At 43.9% G+C, this 19,434-nt stretch overlaps 6 protein-coding genes across 7 annotated transcripts; 3 read left to right on the top strand and 3 right to left on the bottom strand.

The window, feature by feature from the left end:
* Positions 1 to 12: 12 nt before the first annotated feature.
* Positions 13 to 6,566, bottom strand: frs3 (fibroblast growth factor receptor substrate 3). Its single transcript, XM_070993447.1, has 7 exons — positions 6,345 to 6,566; positions 4,819 to 4,944; positions 4,627 to 4,715; positions 4,292 to 4,478; positions 3,515 to 3,676; positions 1,704 to 1,825; positions 13 to 1,622 (listed from the first exon to the last, which is right to left on the bottom strand). The coding sequence occupies exons 3-7, from the start codon at positions 4,690 to 4,692 to the stop codon at positions 300 to 302; spliced, it is 1,860 nt and encodes a 619-aa protein (XP_070849548.1). The 5' UTR covers positions 4,693 to 4,715; positions 4,819 to 4,944; positions 6,345 to 6,566; the 3' UTR covers positions 13 to 299.
* A 3,314-nt stretch (positions 6,567 to 9,880) lies between these two features.
* On the top strand, positions 9,881 to 12,476 carry tspo (translocator protein). The gene is made up of 4 exons (XM_070993424.1): positions 9,881 to 10,280; positions 11,231 to 11,406; positions 11,493 to 11,631; positions 11,763 to 12,476. The coding sequence occupies exons 2-4, from the start codon at positions 11,234 to 11,236 to the stop codon at positions 11,943 to 11,945; spliced, it is 495 nt and encodes a 164-aa protein (XP_070849525.1). The 5' UTR covers positions 9,881 to 10,280; positions 11,231 to 11,233; the 3' UTR covers positions 11,946 to 12,476.
* On the bottom strand, positions 12,442 to 13,995 carry uqcc2 (ubiquinol-cytochrome c reductase complex assembly factor 2). Its single transcript, XM_070993435.1, has 4 exons — positions 13,811 to 13,995; positions 13,178 to 13,252; positions 12,697 to 12,763; positions 12,442 to 12,610 (listed from the first exon to the last, which is right to left on the bottom strand). The coding sequence occupies exons 1-4, from the start codon at positions 13,946 to 13,948 to the stop codon at positions 12,504 to 12,506; spliced, it is 387 nt and encodes a 128-aa protein (XP_070849536.1). The 5' UTR covers positions 13,949 to 13,995; the 3' UTR covers positions 12,442 to 12,503.
* Positions 13,996 to 14,050: 55 nt separating this feature from the next.
* On the top strand, positions 14,051 to 15,417 carry tomm6 (translocase of outer mitochondrial membrane 6 homolog (yeast)). Its single transcript, XM_070959983.1, has 3 exons — positions 14,051 to 14,192; positions 14,948 to 15,082; positions 15,250 to 15,417. The coding sequence occupies exons 1-2, from the start codon at positions 14,095 to 14,097 to the stop codon at positions 15,042 to 15,044; spliced, it is 195 nt and encodes a 64-aa protein (XP_070816084.1). The 5' UTR covers positions 14,051 to 14,094; the 3' UTR covers positions 15,045 to 15,082; positions 15,250 to 15,417.
* A 103-nt stretch (positions 15,418 to 15,520) lies between these two features.
* Positions 15,521 to 16,339, top strand: c3h1orf74 (chromosome 3 C1orf74 homolog). Its single transcript, XM_070959982.1, has one exon. It carries the CDS (start codon positions 15,521 to 15,523, stop codon positions 16,337 to 16,339), a length of 819 nt encoding a protein of 272 aa, XP_070816083.1.
* A 378-nt stretch (positions 16,340 to 16,717) lies between these two features.
* sirt4 (sirtuin 4) lies at positions 16,718 to 19,196 on the bottom strand. 2 transcript variants are annotated; one of them, XM_070959211.1, is made up of 4 exons: positions 19,055 to 19,196; positions 18,226 to 18,686; positions 17,702 to 17,996; positions 16,718 to 17,607 (listed from the first exon to the last, which is right to left on the bottom strand). In XM_070959211.1, the coding sequence occupies exons 2-4, from the start codon at positions 18,684 to 18,686 to the stop codon at positions 17,455 to 17,457; spliced, it is 909 nt and encodes a 302-aa protein (XP_070815312.1). In that variant the 5' UTR covers positions 19,055 to 19,196; the 3' UTR covers positions 16,718 to 17,454. The 2 variants fall into 2 exon arrangements, with proteins under 2 accessions (XP_070815312.1, XP_070815311.1); XM_070959210.1 differs by lacking the exon at positions 19,055 to 19,196 and having other exon boundaries at positions 16,736 to 17,607; positions 18,226 to 18,814.
* Positions 19,197 to 19,434: the final 238 nt, after the last annotated feature.

Raw genomic sequence — 19,434 nt, 5'->3', positions numbered from 1 at the left:
ACTTATATATAAATATCCATATTTCAGCGAACGGTATTTGCAGTAAAAACTGCCAATTTCTCGAGAGAGCTTCACACCACATATCTAATAACACAGAAGTAAAATGGCAAATTCTCCTCAGAGATTTCTCATTTCCTTTTATATGCACAGATAGGTTTCAATAAATTTCTAATTAGGTACCTGTACTGTATTAGTCAGCCCGACAGTTGAATGGATGGATGACAGTGAAGGGTCCAGTGTGCTAAGATGAGGATAAGCCTTCATCTGTCTTCATCGTTCCTCTTCAGTTTGAACACTGTTTACAGAGGCAGGTCTGTGCTGTTGTGGCGAGTCTTTCTGGAAGTCCCATCATCCCTGGGCAGAGCTTTCTGCAGGTTGGACATGGCAGCGGTCTTCTTTAGGTCAATGACTGCGTAGCATTCACTGCGCCGGGGTGCCTGTGGGCCACATTTTTTGGGTGGTAGGCGCTGGTGCTGTGGCTGGTTCTGGGCACCCCCGCTGCTGAGGGCTTGGCAGGGAGGTTCTCCCTCTAGGTCCACCTGGATATAATTCAGCTGCCGTGATGGAGGCATGTGGCCGTGCTCACAGCCTCCAACCCCTGACCTCGATCGTCTGCGGAAATCAAAGCTAAATATTCGCCCCCCTCTGTCTGGTTGGCATGGCCGTGGGTGCGGGGGGCAGGCGTGTCGGAGCCGGGGCGGCTGGACCTGCTCTGTGTTGACATAGTTCTGCAGGGCATCTCTGTGGATGCCCCGACCGTCCTGGTGGTACCCGTTGGGTGTCCCAGGGCCTTCTGAAAACTCGTACTCATCAAAGTCTTCCTCCTCTTCCTCATATTCCTCCTCATCCTGCTCATCATCTTCCTCTTCCTGTTCGTCATCCCGCTGCAGAGCGCTGTACTCCCACACCGGCGGCAGAGAGGGCAGGTTCTCGTAGTTAAGCAGAGCTGTCCGACGGTGCCCCCCGACCATTCCCCTCTCGCAGGCGTAGCCCTGCGGGGGTAGAGACGACGGGCCGTGGGCATGCGGGTGCAGGAGGGAGTGGGAGTGACTGTCCCCGGTGCTGCTGCTGCTGCTCGAACCCACAGACTGTGATACGCTGCTGGGACTCAGCCGCTGCTTGCGGCCGCTCCTCAGACCGTTGATGTTCTCGTAGGTGAGTTCGCCGCTCTGGCAGCTCTCTGGGTGCTCGAGGCCCGGGTGCCGGTGCGCGTGATGATGGAAATGGTGATAGGAGTGAGAGTTGCACAGATGCATGGAGGGCTCGTCTCCTTCTGTCTCCGAGCCTGTTGCACCCTCTACTGGCTGAAGGTTGTGGGGATTGTGCCCGTGCCTCTCCCGCTCTCTCTCCCTCTCTCTCTCCAGCAGATGGCGCTGTGCTGGAGTGGGGCCCAGCATGAATTTGACCTCCTGCGAGGACGGCTGTAAAAACACCTGAGGATCGTTATGCTCCTCCAGGGGACAGCACCGCAGGTTGGACTGCGGATTTCCTTGGCCCCCAACAGGCATGGCCCCCCGTGTTGTTTCAGGGAAAGTGCTGGGCCGCACCTCGGGCAGGGAGTGCACACAGTGACGCATAGAGAGATCCCCCTCCATACTAACAGTATTCACGTAGGTGTGGGTCTGTCGGGGAAAATAAGAACAGGATCAAACTGTGGACTATCACTGATACAGCAAACTGCAAGGAGCATAAATAAGCCTTACCTGGTCTTCCAAACCCATGAGGCTATGTCCATGATCATCAGCAAGAGAGGGTTGGGAGGTATCACCTCTGATTGGATAACCCGGGTATCCATTGGGAAAAGCCTGGACAGGGAACGCTGGAGCTGCAAACACATTTATGTCACAATATTAAGACACAGACGAGGAAAGTTGTTGTTCTGATCAGGAGTCCTGATTCAGTAAACCCGACATGTTACAAACATGGCAAACCAAGAGAAAATTATACGTTATGAACAGTATCAAGCTTTAAAAAGCCGTGAGGGAATCTTCGAAACAATGAATTTTTATGTATTTTGTCACCTATGCTCAATTTTTTTTGTTTTCGGGATTGAATTACTTGATTTAATGTCATTTTATTAAGCATTGTTAAGCTAGCCAAGGCTCATGTGGTTATGGCCAAGTAAAAGTAACAAGTCCACGAAAATGAAATAACAGTGCAGTGTTGTTGTTGTTGTTGTTGTTGTTGTTGCTGTTGTTTCCAGCCATCTTGTCTTCATCAGCTCTGTCACATATGCCAAGGAGGCAAGAACGCATTTCCAATAATGATCTCTGAGATAAAAAAATCACAAATTTTTGTCATAAATGATGCAATTTCAAATTGCATCAGTTAAAAGACCCTAACCCAAATGTTCACCCACTACCACAGCTGAGAGGGACATTTCAGATATCACCTTTGTCTTTAGACTGTATCTAGATGTTCTGAACAGTCCTGCATGCAGGCAAACATTAGAGACGGATTGCATCTTTATATCTCAGTGGAACCAAAGGGGTTTTTCGTGTCAACGGCTATTGAGACCAATCGTTTCAAAGAGAATATAAATCATGCAAACAAATCTGAATTTCATTCTATCCCACAATTGTCTCATTTTCTCCACACTGCAGTAACACAGGAAAAACTCCCAAACAAACATATTGAGAAAAAGGTTTAGCACAATGCTACCCCAAAGCTACCCTTTAAGACCAGGAGCAGCACAGCAACCACCATCATAAGGGAAAACAATCCAGTGGATCTGCAGCAGATCAAGAGTATGAAGTTCTGCCTGCCAATGAGCTGTCAAACGTCGCTCTAACACCGACTGACCTTTATGTTAGAAAACACTAAAGAGTGCAATGTGTGTTTAATTCCTTCATACTTCAAAGCGCTCCGTGAGATACTGGAGACTGTCACACCTGCAGAGGGCGTGCTTCATTTATCGAGTTCTTATTTGAGTTACAGAATGTCCTAGTGTTATTTGTTTACCATGATATTTACTTGGTCCAGCCACATCATGGGAACAAAATTATTATAGTCATTACCACAGTATTATCTGGGTAGAAGTATGCTATAATAGCCACTTCAGTGTTTAAATGCTTTAGTCATATTGGGGTTCGGTGTCTTGGCCAAATAACAGTAAAATTCAATTTAAACAGGTGAGCTGTGATCCACAATATGAGAATGTTGTCACAACACAATCTTAATGAGGACATGAGAGACACAATCGCAACTTTGCACTCAGCTCTAAGCAGGAAGTGAAGTGAAGGTCTATGGCTGCAGCTCTGTCTCTGCTCCACTCGCTGTTACTTCAGTAGTTCTACACCTGTGACTTGCTGGATTCAATGTAACCTGTGTCTATTAATAGCTCACAAATTCTGCTAATTATACTGCTGTATTGCTGCATCCAAGTTCTACAATTAATCTTAAGTGTATAATGTATTACTGTGTATTTGTGTGTGTGTGTGTGTGTGTGTGTGTGTGTGTGTGTGTGTGTGTGTGTGTGTGTGTGTGTGTGTGTGTGTGTGGTGGTGTGACTCACTGTTGGGAGTCTGCGGTGTGCGAGACATGTCCATCTCTGGTGTGTGGCCACTGCGACTCATCATCATAGACTCTTCCACCACGTTGATGCTGTTACATTGCATCAGCTCCTGAAGCAGATTGAAGATCTCTTCGGCTCGGGAACACTTGAATGCAAAGATTCCTAATCAAACCAGCAAAAAAAGAAAAAAAAAAAACATGGTTAGGCCACAATTAGTCACCAATCAGACAATAGAAAGACAAGGAAGTCATACAGTAGCTGAGGAACGGATTTGTATTTTGTCCTTTTGCGCCAAAAAAAGGCTTTTGTGGATAAGTTTTAATATCCTTTATTGCTTCAGTGAAGCGATTAAAAGTGGCAAACTTAATGTTATGGTTACAAGCACACAGGCGATGCCTCTTCTCAGGGTACCCTACATGAGTGAACACAAGTAATGTGTAAGTCTTTTTGTTCCCAGTCAGTTAAAGAGGGCAGATGTGTGCACAGGTGATGTCGCACCCACAGGTGTGATTCAGCTGATATTATGCTCCTGACCAGAGTGCGACATTCAAACAGTTTTAAGTTCATTGAGATATAATGAACCATCATTCTTTCACTTCTCCATGTTTAAAGGGATCAGTAGGCTCCATCGGAACAGCTTGTCGGATGGTTGCATAGCTTTGGAAAGCAAGCAAATTCAGCCATCAGAGAGTAGATGATAATATGCTTTAAAAATAACGCCATCATGACTCTCCAGCTGCGTTACTGAAGCAAAGACCCGGAGAAAATGATGCTCACCCTGCCCAGTCTGACAGCGACGGCCGCTCTCAAAAGAAAAGAGGTTGGAGTCGTAGCCGTAGCGTCGCAGGCAGAGATACGGCCACCGGATGGCGTCCCTCTTTCGTGTGTGAAGAATGAGCTCAGTCTGGGTGAGCTCCATGATCCCAGAGCCGAGCTCGTTGCCCTCATCGTCCACATTGGTGACCTGGGACAGGGAGAAGAAATGTATCACGAAGACTGCTGTAATAATCTGTAAAACACATTCGTTTATGACAGCACAGTGGCACGTGGAAACAAACAGTGCAAGTGGTGCTGCTATGCAGATTCTTTAAAATGATGCTGTGATTACTGACCTTAAATTTGGTGAGATGGTTGTCTCGGATGGGGTCTCTGTACAGACAGCTCCAACAGCTCCCCATAGCTTCAGCAGGCCAGCTGAAACCTGTCATCAAAATGAACATCATCACCCATTTACATCAATTTAATGCCAATTATCCACCTCAGACAGAACAACGTCCCCTTCCGGGAACACACAAACTTCTTACTCAGTCCAGGCCATCAGTGTAAAGGGATTCACGTCTCAATCCCAGGATCTTCGACTGGGCATCGTTGTCACAAGCCAGCTTGTTTGTTGGACTGACATCTTCAAGAGAAGCACGATGTTCTCCCCCCTGAAACCGTGAACAAGAGTCGGGTTTAGACATAAAACTCACAAATCAATGCATAAATCTCACCTGCAAGTAAATACGAAACACTGATTGAGCTCATTTTAGCAGAAATATAGGAGCAGTCAGGGCATCGTGGTGGTTGAGAGATGTAAGATGCTGAACCTGTTGCGAGTGTCAGTGCTATGAAATATCTCCTATGTGTAGCTAAATGATGGAGAAAATATCTTCAGTCCCCGATGTCCCAGTTCCATATGCTGAATCAGTATCATCACTGACCTCACCGATAAGATTCTGTATCGACCGTCACATAACCAGTAAAAATAAGTAATTTCATTGTTTCACTCGTGGTGGGCTGCAGACTTAGTTTTAGTCCCACAACAATGCCCATGTTGTCCAAATGGTGTCCAGATTCTAAGCTGAGCACTGGTGATGGCAGATGACCTGAGGTGAGGTATCGCCTGAGAGGAAAAGTTGCATCCCTGATTGTAAAGCTGGTAAACTGAGATTATTTTGCACAATCCCAAAAAACCCAGACCAATACCCAATCCTACAAATCATCATGTCAATAACATCCATTCTTTAAAAAGCACACTGAGTTTCCTGTGAAGTTATTACTGGAAATCACAAACTGAATGTCAACACGAGCCAGCTGTGCATCTTAAAATCAGGAGTCCAAAACACACACACACACACACACACACACACACACACACACACACACACACACACACACACACACACACACACACACACACCAAATATCCCAAACAATCTTACACATCTGAGATTTGAGCTCCAGACCAAATGGACACAAAGCAGACAAAAAAATGTCTCTTGCTCTCTCGTGCTCACATCTGCAGCAGATGTGAGTGATCGCGCTGTGCTCCTTGGCAGCCTCACACAGCCTCCACACAGATGTCAGATCAACACCGCCGCATTGTGTGTGCTCTAACCTGGGCCTCCACATCTGACTGGAGATGCCAGGCTGGACTCACACACCACATCCACGGCTACCTCCAGTCGATGCGTGCAGGCTAAAGCGCTCTGGCTGCGTTACACACTTGTCACACGGCCAGTGACTGACTGGGCTTTCCCCTCCATCTGAGCTATTTACAGCACAAAACCCACAGCCTTTTTTTTTTTTTTTTTTTTTTTGGTGGGCTCAATTAGCCAAGCCGACGCAGAGCCCCCCAAAAACAAGCCGACAGCGAGGCTTCATCTGCCAAATCAATGTGCAGAGACCTCAGCACAGCCATGCTACCACCAAAGCAACACACCGACACTAAAGGCACAACGACACGGTTCAATGACCAGTCGGTCTCATTGGTGTCAGGATACAATAGCGTGAGCACATAGCAGTCAACGGGTAAGTGGAGAAACGACAGCGATGGTTTGCTACTCACATGTCTGGCACGGATTTTTTTTTTATATTAGCCCTAATGCGAGATAAGCATTGAGACTGCGATTAGTTATCGGCGGCGGCTGCTGCTGCTGGTAGCGGGATGTGGCACTTGCACGGCAGAGACGCGGGTCGCAGATGCAGGGAGAGCAGTAAAAATGTTGTTATTTTTTTCCTCCTATTACGCCCCCCTACTGCAGCACGGGCCTCTGCCTGTATGACATTTCCCAAGCAGCTGGGGTGAGAGTTCACCACCAGACAACGAGGCTGAAAGAAGCGGCAAGAAGGTAAGAAACGCTGGAGGACCAGGGAGGAAAGGTGTGCCTGCCTGACGGACGCGGAGGAGGGGCAAAAAAAAAAACCCACCGAGCAGGGAGGAAAGAGCATCTCTTCCCTGATCCACCGCCGTGATTTTACCGTGAATACTCCTCTCACTGTTTGTCTTTTTGGAGCAACACGTGAATGTGTGCGTGATTGATTTAAGTCCCCTTCCACTCAAAAGTGTGTTTTTGCCCATTATTTCTGGTCTTGGGCGTTTGATCTTCACTGTATGTCCCCGCAGAGTTTGACACTGAAAGGCATCGACTTGAAGGAATAGTTACACACTTTCATTCACTTTGGTAGTGTCAGATGAGAAGATCAACACTACTTACATGTCTCTGTGGTGAGTGTGAAGCGACAGCTAGCGAGTGCTTAGCATAGCTTAGCATAAAGACTGGAAACAGCTAGCTTAGCTACGTTCAAAGAGGAAAAAATACACTTTCCAGCACTTCTAAAGCTCACTACCAAGCTATGTCTTGTTTGTCTAATTAGTACAAAAACAAACAAACAACAACAAAGTTTTAAAACAACAATTAGCACTTTGTAAGAGGTTTATGTGTAGGACTAGTTGTAGGCAACCAGCAGAGGAAATTACTTAATGTGTGTCTGAAACAGCCTCCTCATCCTGTGCTCTCTATTATAAAAGGCATTCAATCATTGACCCAGCATTAAATTTAGATTTTGGATAATTAATAATAATCATTTTGCGTCATCATCACTTACAGCTCTACACATATGGTAGTTTTTGCACCCATGAAATATAGTACATACTGTACTACTGCTACACAGTATCCAGAATCTTTGTGCTAAGCTAAGCTAACTGGCGGCTTGTGATAGCTTCATATTTACCATAGGCCTACAGATGTGAAGGTCACTTTGCTCATCTCACTCTTAGTAAGGAAGCACATGAGCATATTTCACAACATGTCAAACATTTCCTTAAATCTGAGTTGAAGATGTTGACATATGACCAGGATTTTGTGAAATCACAACTAGTTTGGAAGCCAACTTTGTTTTTTTAATTCTTTCAGTTGATGAGGAAATCTGAAGTTCACAATGCACATACACTGTGAATGGAAACATTTTTTATACTTTCCATATTCATAGAATATGGATTTTTCAGTTAAAGCAGTTACTGAACTTTTTTTTTTTTTGTCCCAAAACCATATTATAGCTGGGAGGGATCTTTAAACAGTATTTTAGAATTTCATACATATTTGGAATGAGTCAAAGGTTATTTTTCTCTGTTTTTTTTTTTTTTTTTACTTCTAATATCTCAAATAGAATATGTGTGTGTGTGTGTGTGTGTGTGTGTGTGTGTGTGTGTGTGTGTGTGTGTGTGTGTGTGTGTGTGTGTGTGTCATGGCTCAAATTGCTTTTTATTCTAAGGGACCATGTACAAAAATCATCAGTTTTCTCAAAGAGAAAAATCAAGTAGTGATTAGCTTCCATCTGTAGTCCCTGAGCAGGCAAACAAACCACAAAATAACAATAAATGCTAAATGCAGTTCACAAGACCCATATTCATGTTCCAGTCAAGCACAACTTTACTGATATAAGCACCTTTAGACATCAATCAGCCACCTAGTTCGTTGTCAGGGGGGCGCCTATCTGATGACCACAATTTGTCCTTTTTAACACTGCGGTCTTTCAAATTTTTGGAAACACCAAATGTCACAAACAAACCTATTAAACCTGCAAACAGCTCTGAGATCTTGACCAACTTTCATCCTATGACAAGAATTACAAGACATATGGCACAACACAAATTCAAAATCAAAACCACTTTTATATTATAGTGGAAGTCCAGTTAAAGGGTAATTTAACACCCCTTGAAAATCTTGTTTTTGCTGACTGTCACTGACATCATTATTGGATGCAGTTACAGGTTCAACAAAGCACACTTCTGACTGGACCCAGAGGTTTTTCAACATTGCTTAAATTGCAGGGGTTGTTTTTTTTGTTTGTTTTTTTTTTCGGTTATAGCACGTGCCGGTGTTTCATATAGTGCAGTGGAGATTGTTGCCATTTGCTTGTATAAATCAGGTCTTTGTCCTATGTGATGTATTTGATCACTGGCAACATGCTGGCATTGTCAATACCTGCTGTCTTTTCTTATTCCTTATAGAGGGTTCATTGGTGTCTCTGAAAAACTAACATGTCCTGAAGGTTTCTGTGTGTTCAAATGCCATGTTTATTTTTTCTTTCTTGTTTATTTTCATAGGAACAAGTATATAATATGGACCAATACCACATACCACAGTACTTATAGCCTAAGGTAGTTTGCATTCAATGGTACTTTATAGAAATACACAAAACTCAAAATGACCGTAAAACTCAATAACAAGCACCACATCTTCCATGACCACATGACTTAGCTGTTGTAGCTTAAGGTTAAAATGATCACATTCGTATATCAGTTTAAGTTATATGGATAACAAATTCCACATATTAACGTGTGTGTGTGTGTGTGTGTGTGTGTGTGTGTGTGTGTGTGTATATGTGTGTGTATGTATGTATGTATGTATGTATGTATGTATGTATGTATGTATGTATGTATGTATGTATGTATGTATGTATGTATGTGTATATGTGTATATGTGTATATGTATATATGTATATATGTATATATGTATATATGTATATATATATGTTATGCACGCTGTGTTACTGAGCTAGAAAACCAGAGAGGTAAGGACCACTATGTCACTGGGCACCTGGTTATTTAAGAATGAATGAATACACTTAATATTAGCATTTTTTGTTAAAATGAAACATCCTCTTAAGAATATTGCTTGTTGTAGAACCCAGATGTTTAATAATAATCTATCATGTAACACATATGTGAAAAGATAATGCACACAAGTATTTGCAACAGAAAATAGTAAATAGTCAATGTGTCTGAATGTTTGCATGTTTTGCTTTTACAACTATGCGAAAAATTCTAGCGTGTTTGTCAGGTTTTACCAGCCAAAAGCAAGTTTTAGCTTTTCGCAGAAACTGCTGAAAGAAACCTATTGCCAAACCCCGCAGCGAGGCGGAAGCTAGCTCAGAGAGGTGGGGCGTGAACCATCTTGACAGCTTTTTTAATCTTTGCTGTCGCCTGACCAGTCACGTATCCAGCTGTGTGTGTGTGTGTGTGTGTGTGTGTGTGTGTGTGTGTGTGTGTGTGTGTGTGTGTGTGTGTGTGTGTGTGTGTGTGTGTGTGTGTGTGTGTGTGTGTTGTAAGCATCGAGGAAACGTGCAAAAGCAGGAAGTAACGCTAGTGAGTGTATTTCGTGACCTTTGGACTTTAATGAGCACTGTGGCCTTATACAACATATTTATTTAGCTACCAAAATACTCCGCCGGCCGTCGGCCGCCTCTTGACTCTGTCTTGGCGACCAATCGTTGGTAACCACGCTTCGACGTCACGGTGTTTTGCTGTGCGTGTGCGTGTTATGTGGCGGACGCAGGGGGCGTCTGTGGAGTGTGTCACTGGCCGCATAGATAAGACAGCCCTGCCCGTCCAACAGACTTAGTTATATCACAGTACAGCAGCATGCCCGCAGACTCCACAGCAGCTGTGTAGCATCAGTCCGACAAATACTGTGCGAAGGAGCTGACAGCTGAGTGTATCGTGAGTAACATGTCTCAGCTTTGACCTTCGTGCAATATAGCGAGTGTGAAATTAGCTTTAACTTTGACCTAGCTGGTCTTTAAGTGTTGTAAGTTATGACGGACACACCGCGAGCCTCCGCATGCCAAAGTAGAAGTGCGACAGAACGTCTTTCTGTACAAAACGAAGACAAATTAGCTTAGAATTAGCTTAGTTTGCTTTGCTGTGAAAACCGAATCTGAATGTTTTTATTATGTTATCCGCTGGCCGCTGGACTAAATTGACCAACAACCATACCTGTTTAGACCGACGTTTCTCTGAGTGTTTTTTCATACCGCCCTGAGCCCACAGCCAGTGGTCGGTACTGTCTTCAGGACGGCATGAAAATTAACTTCAGGAGACTTGCTTGAATGTGTCAACCCATTTGAGTGGATTTACCATGCAGTAAGAAGTGATGAAAACTGGAGTGGTTACACCTTAACTGCTCTAAAATAGCTCCCTCAAATATGTCCGACAGATACTGGATTCACGAGGCCGATATCGATGTTACCAGTAACGTTCAAAGCTGCCATCACATCAGCAGTGGATCACATAACTTTTTTTATGGGACAGTAGCAGGGGTGAACCCTCGTAAAATCACCGCCAGACTCTGCAGTTGGCCTCAGCTCTGCAGCTCTTTAAAGCGTCTTTCAGCCCATTGTTTTGTTTTTCTGGCCCACAGCTTTGATTCTCATTTCTGCTGTTTTCAGCCACAGCAGGCGGCTGCTTCCATTGACAACAGTGGAGAAAACAACTGTAATGTACCTACTCAGCCCAAGAACAAGTTGAATCTGACGCCAACTTTCAGTTTTTGACAGTTTTTAATCGTCAGTGCTGTGGAAACATTTTTATCATTACAGAAGAAGTGTTGAGGTTCACACCCAGCCCTGGCTGAGGTCAGACAGTTACTAAGTGTCCTGCTCTTATCTCAGAACATGTGGCTGCCCATGCTTGGAATGACGGCGCTGCCACACTTGGGAGGCTTCTATGGTGGTTACATCACACGCAAAGAGGTAAAGACCTGGTACCCGACCCTGCAGAGACCATCATGGCGCCCACCAAATGCAGCGTTCCCTGTTGTGTGGACCTGTCTGTATACAGGCATGGGGTAAGCATCTCGACAGGGTCCTGCAGGCTTTTATTCTGTCTGATGCAACCTTCACCTGAGTGATTCTGTCTGTACCTGTGATGCAGGTATGGCTCATACCTGGTGTGGAAAGAGCTGGGAGGTTTTACTGAGGATGCACTGGTTCCACTGGGACTTTATGGGCTGCAGCTGGCTTTGAACTGGGCCTGGACTCCTATTTTCTTTGGTGCACACAAGCTGAAATGGGTAAGTTTTGTACACAACCTCAACCATCTTTCAACTGGAAGACCAAATGAGTAAGATTGTGGGAAATGTAGCAAGTGTGACATTTGAATATCCCACATCTGTGTCCTTTGAACACCCTCTGTCCAATTCAGGCTCTCATTGAGATTGGGCTGCTCACTGGCACTGTTGGAGCCACCATGGTGTCATGGTATCCCATCAGCCGCACTGCCACTCTGCTGATGGCGCCCTACCTGTCCTGGCTGTGTCTCGCCACCTGTCTGAACTACTGCATATGGAGAGACAACCCTGAGAAAAAAGAAGAGAAGGAGGAATAAAAGAACTTAAATTGTGAATCGTTTGAGTTTGAATGTTCTGCTGATATCTGATGATTTTAATGTATCCGCTTATTGAAGACCAGTTAGTATCTGCAAATAAGGTGACTAATGTGGAAAATAAAATTTGAAAGTAAGGTTTGTCCAGCAGACATTTGTTTACAGTCATCTGCAGGACCTTATGTGGCAGCATGAGCAGGTGTGTTACTCTGATCAGAGTAAGCTGAATGTCTGACTGTCAAACAACCTGCTCTGATCTCTGCTTCATAGTTTTAACCAAACTTAAAAGATCGCTAATAAAAAAAAAAGAGCATTTGTTCAAAGCTGTTCCAGTGTATCATCAGTCATCCTTGGTATGTTTTTCAAATAAAATGTGAAACCACATTTATTTCCTTTTTTCTTTTTCTTCAAAGCTACAAGCTACACAGTTAACATCTGCAGAGTTAAAATAGTGTGTAAAGTCCAGCACAATCGATAATAAAAATGACACGACAGCTCATAAAGATACCAACAATAAACTTTATTTCTATACATGCAAAGAGAAACGAAGGAGAGGAAAAGCTATTTTTCAGGAGCTTTCTCTGGAGTGTCTTCGGATGATTTGGAGAATCTCTCCATTAACGTCTTCCACAAACCCTTTTTTTCATCGTCCATCTGTTGCACATTCCCTGTACGATGAAAAAGAAAGAACTGTAACAGAACTGTGTTTCATAAAGATGCCTAAATATAATTGGGATCAATTGTAGGTCCGTACCTGACAAAAGGAGTTTGCACTCCTCCAGTGTAACCCCAGTAAAGCTTGTGTCTCTTACACGAGGAAACTGAACAAAGACAAAGACAAAGACAAAGACATTTTGGCATTAAATACATTGTTTTTTCTCCATTTTCTGCATATTTTTCCATGTTTAATGCGCAAGGTAAAAGTGTTAAACATCTCAATTCACAGTTATGTGACAAACTAACAGTCCCGATCCTACTCTTTAAAAAAAGAAAGCGTTTCACAGAAGAGACAGTATTGTATGTCAAAGCTAGTCAGTGTTACTGGGGACCAAAGCACACTGGTTTACAGCGTGCCTTGACGGAGGAGGTCTTTAGATGATATACTTAAAGATGCAGACAGGTCTGGATGGGAACCCATCTTCTGATGTATGTTTTGGGCAGAAAATTATTGATTACAGTAGCGCTTGATGCAAAGATGCAGCAGATGCAGTTACAGAAACGTGGGCTATACTTACTCGTTGTTTGTAGACGTTGCTGTTGATGCGGGCCAAACTTTCGTACATCTGGTCACACTTTTCTGGATCTGAGATCTGATGAAAAACATATTGATTGGACAAATGCCTAAAGCTAGGGACAACGTATAACAGTATGAACTGTGTGAGTGCTGTCATAAGCAGATTCTGTGAAAAAAAAAAAAAAAAAAGTACTGCTAGATATTTGTACTGCTGACATTTGATAAGCGAATAAATCTGGAGATTATAAAAGTGCAGACAGATGAAAGGTGCCACGCATAAAACAGAATACTTATAATTATTAATTGCAACTACCTCAAAATAGTGCTTAAAATTGCACCTATATAACTTATGAAACACTGTTTACATGATGAAAAATGTGGTTCTCGCAGGTTGGTTTAAGTTGTGTGCTCTAACTGATACAAACGTAAGAACATTAGCATTGGCACTGATTTTAGCATTAGCATCTGCATTTATGCTGTTCATTAAAAAGAGGATCAATAAGTACAGGATCATCAGGACAAGCAAGGTCGACGGCTGTCTTCCTCTGATTATCCACTTAGCTAGCTTAGCTCGGTGTGTTATGTAGCAAAGGGGGTGTCGTGAGTTTTGTCACTCAACCTAACGTTACGGTACCTGTGTGTTTTCACCCTCACGGAAGGCTAAAGCTACTCTCTGTCGCAGAAACGTCCCTAAATCACGGCCCTTCTTGTACTCATCCCGTGGCCATTCCTCGCACAGCTTCAGGAACCGGCGGTACCTAGTCGCAGACATCTTGGGACATGTAACGCTAATCAGTTGGATAAGGACGTTGAAGTTTGAGCTTTATCTCACACCGTACTTGTGTTACATCTAAATTCTTCCTCCCTCTGTCTGTTCCCCTCGTTGTTGCTTCTGTCGTTACACTGCACGTTAGCATCATGAGCGGATCAAACGGAAAAAAGGGATCTCCCTCCGGTGTGATGGAGTGGATCGGTTCAGCCTGCCGGTTTGCAACAGACAGAAACGACTTCAGAAGGTGAGCTTATGTGGATACGGTATGTAAGGCGTTTGAATTGTGTGGTCGTTAGCCCTGTAGCTAACGTTAGCTCACACTGCGTTAGAGACGTTTGCCCTTGCCTCGTCCAGTCTCTCGCATTTTTGTCACTATCAAGGCTGGATTACTAACTGGGCCAAGTGGGCGACTACTCCGGGGTCCCAGATGTCCAGGGGCCCCCGAAAGCTCCAGGCCTCCTGTCTGTGAACTGGTAGCTACTTAAATTGACAACTTGTTTGAAAAACTGCACCATTATAATGAAGTATTCACTCACATAACCTTTTGGGACCTGCAGTTTTACGTGGATCACGTGGCCCTGTCTTGAAGAAGATCATGTGGCAAAATATTAATTCTTTCAGTTTTGTGATAATATTAAAGCTGTATTAAAAAATTGGCTGGGCCTAATACTGGATTACTGCAGACATGTAGTTGGTGCTCATGAGTAAGAAATTGCTGCACATTAGTGTCCAAATATGTATGAAGTATTTTACAAAGAGCATTTTTTGACAGCCAAATGTCCCGTTCAGTATCTTGGTCAAACAAACAAATAGTTCAAAATCCAACGACTCTTCATCTACTGTCACACATGACAAAGAAAAGCAGCAAATCCTTCCATTTAAGCAGCTGGAACCAGCAAATGACTGAAACGATTAATTATCAAAACATTTCTTCAATGAATCAGCTAACTGTTGCAGCTGTACGTGCTACTCATGTTCAATCATCTGCTTTTTATTCAGGAATCTTCTGGTCAACCTGGGCTTGTTTGCAGCTGGTGTTTGGGTTGCAAGAAATCTCTCAGATTTTGACCTGATGTCTCCTCAGCCTGTGACATAAGCTGGTCAAAACACATCCCCACCAAAACCAGGATGATGGTGAGATCATGTTCTTTACTCGACCTGTCCGTTTACATCCAGTTGACGTTGCTATTGACCAAACTAATGTGTGTTATGGTAACAGCCTTATTCATCATGGATATATATACATATATGAATGCAGTCGTTGCCAAAGTTACATATTTGCTTTTTTTGTTCCTTTCTAGGTGTCTTGGACCAACAAAGAAACAAGGCACATGACTAATTGATCATGAAACTTATGTGACTTGTTACACTTTGAAAACAAATCATCCTGTTGGCCTGAATTTGCTTTATTTGTCTGTAGAATAACTTGTTTCATATCATTGTACAGTAGGAGGCCTAAAGAGAAGCAGCGTCTCTGTTCTTGTTGTTGACCCATATATTAGCTTTTATTTAATTTTTTTTAATCCTCTGAATGGGTCTAATCACTGAAGCGTATTATTTTTGTCCATTTGAATGGTGTGTCATGTGACTTCTGCAGCCATGTCCACCCAAGAGCTTTTTGTCGCTGCAGCTCGTAAATGTCTGTCCGCTGGTAGAAAACCTCTCTCTGTCCCTCAGAGTCTGGATCTGGCTGCTCAGGTCTCAGCCGTTGATTTGGGATTGAAACCAGCTTTACTGTACGATAGCAACAGTGCCAGTGCAGACCAGGTGCAGCGGTATTTGAGCTCTTTGCAGTCCTCCCAGCTGGTGTCTAAATCGCTTCTCACGCTGGATTTAAATGGAAATGCTCTTGTTGTTAATCCAGTTGCAGTCAGATCAAGGGTAGAACAGCTGTTTCATGACAGCAGCGTGGCTGTGATTGATGTCTGCCACTCACTGGAGAAGCCCACTGTTACTGATCCACTCAGAGGAGAGCTGAGGAGCACAACACACGATTTACTGCTTCTCCTGAGAGGGCTGGAACAACTGAAGGAGGCGGAGAAACCTCATTATGTTGGAGAGAAAGCAGAGGACTGGAACCTGTGCACAGTGTTTGGTCTTTTATTGGGTTTCCCCATCACTTACTGGTTTGATCAGACCAAGAGCTTTGAAAACTGTCTGGCTATGACTCCCCTGATGGTGACTACAGCTTCAGCGACATGGGAAGCGGACCCCGCGGGCCACAGATGTTGTCTGTACTCCTTCAGCGTCCCAGCTGGTCTGCTTCAAGAGACACAGTCCACCCTGGAAAACTGGAGGCTTTGCTTAGAAGAAAGATTTCAGCAACAAAATGTCCTAAAGGATCTCACAGTTTGCCAGTGTACAGTCACTCTGCCCTCAGTCTGTCTTTGATATTGGGTTCACTTCATCGCTCCATTAAAGTGTTTCAAAACAGCTGCTTGTTTCTGAATGTGCAGTGGTATTCAAACACACAGCCACATTATGACAGAAGTAACTGCTTAAAGTGACCAAATACATAAAAAAAAAAAACTTAGGATAAGAGTTCTGTATGGGATTAATATCAATATTTGTTGTTGGAGAGCAAAACTCTCCAACAATATCCAATGCACAGTACATGAACCAAAAAACTAAAATCTGCAGTGTGTGAAGTTCATTTCATACTGATGTCAGATGAGTCAGGATGTAAATATTAAGTTTGGTTAAACATGCATTGACATTGCAGAACCACACGTGTGGAGACACTGAAGACGTCCACCTCGTCAAGTTCATGTACATAGAGCTGTAGTGCTTTGAAATTATTTATTTTAAATGATGTAAAACAGAAGATAAAATCTTTTTGCCATGACGTTTCAAATATTAACATCTGCATCAGTTTTAAGAAAAACAAGATCCAACGTTTGACAGTTTACCGTTTGTATTTGCAGCTCCTGCAACATGGATATTGCACTTGGCCCTATTCCGATTTCCATGACGTTTTGATTAATTGATCAGCCCTACGCAAATCAGACCCTTTAAACACCAGCTGACCGCAGTACAGTTTGTATAACCTCAAACTAGTTTCCACAGCTTCACCTTTCTGTAGTGTCTCACCTGTGAAGTGCTGGCACTTCCACAAATATCTCGTAATTTGTAATTATCTTGTAATAAAACATGAAGACACCATAACCAGTACACTCAATACAGTAGAGTCCCTTCAACTCAGGGCCTTCAGACAGTGAACTATCATCTACTGCACATATTCTATGATCAAAGTCCACACAAGCAATGCCGAACACAGTACAGCTGGAGTGTTTCTATTTCTGCTGGCAGAGTAAATAAGTCAGTTTTTGTCCTACTTTGACAGTGGTAGCAAATTGCTCATGGCTCCTTTTATGCTACACAAAAAGATTGCCACAGAGCTGAGGCAGTCATCCTGAAGTAAGTCGTTCACCTGTTTAAATGTGAGGTAGTTAAAAAGCCCTTTGACCAGCTTCATACAGAATCTCCAAACCGAGTGTCCCTGACAGTCAGAGAGGTTGAATGGAGGACAGCACTTCACCACAGCGGCCGCTCACTTTCAGCTCAGCCAGGTGGTCTGCTCTCGTGGTCCCGATGTTGAGGATGGCGACTGGCATTTTCCTGTCACTCGCTGCCAGTAAAAACCTGTATCCTGAGTATACCTTGGGAATAACGGAGAGGGACACAATTAGATAAAAGAAACAAAAGAGTTGTGTTGTGAACTCCAAGGTGCTGCATACGTTTTCCTAAAACTACCTGTAACGATGAGCCCACGACTAGAACTGCATCCGACTCTGCCAGTCTGTCGTGCACAAACTGTACTGTTGCTTTGTTCACAGTGTCTCCGAAAAACGTGACCTCAGGCTTCAGTATCCCTCCGCAGTCCTCACAGGAGGGAACTCTGAAATGGAGGACCTGCTCGTCCTCTATGAAGACATCACCATCCGGAGCCACGCCGCCTGCCTGTGCGCTCCAGTCTGGGTTCAGTGCTACAAATCGCGTTTGGAGCTCCTTCCTCGCTGTGATGGCACCGCAGCCGAGACACATCACCCTGAGGACGCATATGTGAACTCCTCATGTCATCTTTAAACACACTTCAGTGGACAGACATGTGGATGGCAACTTGGGTGGGTCAGTTCACCCATATGACAAAACACATTTTCTCTCTCACCCCTGTACAGCTATAGCTTATCCTTTATCATGAATCCTAGCAAAATAAAACAAATGTGAAGGCCACAAGCTACTGGAGCAGCTTCAGGTGTCAGGTATTGTTTTCTCACCTGTGGGCACAGCCGTGGAGCTCAGTCAGCCCTCTGTGTCCTGCCTTTGAATGCAGAGCATCCACATTCTGTGTAACCAGCCAGTGCAGCTTGCCTCCCTCCTCCCATCGCTGCAGGACCTTGTGTGCAGAGTTTGGCTGATGTGAGGAAAACTGCGGCCACCCGACAAAGTTTCTGGCCCAGTAGCGCTGACGGGACTTTGCGCTGCGGATGAACTCTACATGCTGCATGGGTCGCCTGTCAGTGCGAGCGTACAGGCCGACTCCCTCTGAGCGGTAGTCGGGGATGCCGGACTCTGTGGACAGTCCTGCTCCAGTGATGACAAACAGGCGCCTGGCTCGGGACACAAAGTCCTGCAGCAGCTCCAGGGAGTGAGCATCAGCTGTGCTGCAGGCGGGGACAAAGGAAGCCCTCCGTACAGATGCTGTGTGCAGTGTGAGGATCCGCCGTGGCAGTCTCATCTGCAGGAAGACAAACACAGGATTGATGTTTGCAAACCACATATTTCTTCGTAGCCTGCTCCATGTTCCCTGGAAAGCCACTGTGAAAGTGAATGCTAACAGTCCGGTAGCAAAGAAGCTACACGACTCATGCCAAGACACTCGCTTTACACAACATTTCATTAAATTATAATGTACTTATGAACGTTAATGCCAACAAGGCTTTAAGATATGAATGAAAATAATAAACTGTAAGAAAAAAAACGTTACTTTAACATTCAAGGGGCCACTTTCCAAAAGTGCACGTTTCAACCGGTAGCTAACTCAACGGATGCTAACAATCAGCTAGGTAGCAAGCTTTGTTTTGGTACGTAAATCAGCTACTTTACCTTATTTGTGAGTTTCAGTTTAACGTCACTGTAGTGACAAAGTGTCAGCGGCTACAACGTGTTGGTTGGAAGATATGAAAACCGACAACAAGCTGACATAACATGGGAACCTTCGTCGGACTGTTTGACAGCAACAGGAAATACCAGGTTTTACGTAACACCAAACAGTCCCGCTGTAGTCTGGGAATTGTAGTCGAAGACTTTAAACTCAAGATGACCACAATTGTCCAGATTTGCTTTTTTTCCTGAGAAAATTAAAATCGTCCACATTTGTTTTAACATCACTGTATATTTGCACTAACAGTGTGCAGCCGTATACAAAATTGATCAACCGTAGCCCAAAGCAATCAATATCTCTAAGTTATTTATTCAAGTGATTT

This window comes from Chaetodon trifascialis, chromosome 3 (genome assembly GCF_039877785.1).
Source record: "Chaetodon trifascialis isolate fChaTrf1 chromosome 3, fChaTrf1.hap1, whole genome shotgun sequence".
Classification (NCBI taxonomy): domain Eukaryota; kingdom Metazoa; phylum Chordata; class Actinopteri; order Chaetodontiformes; family Chaetodontidae; genus Chaetodon; species Chaetodon trifascialis.
Note: the sequence above shows the minus strand (reverse complement) of the source record. Positions and strands in the feature narration are given on the sequence as shown.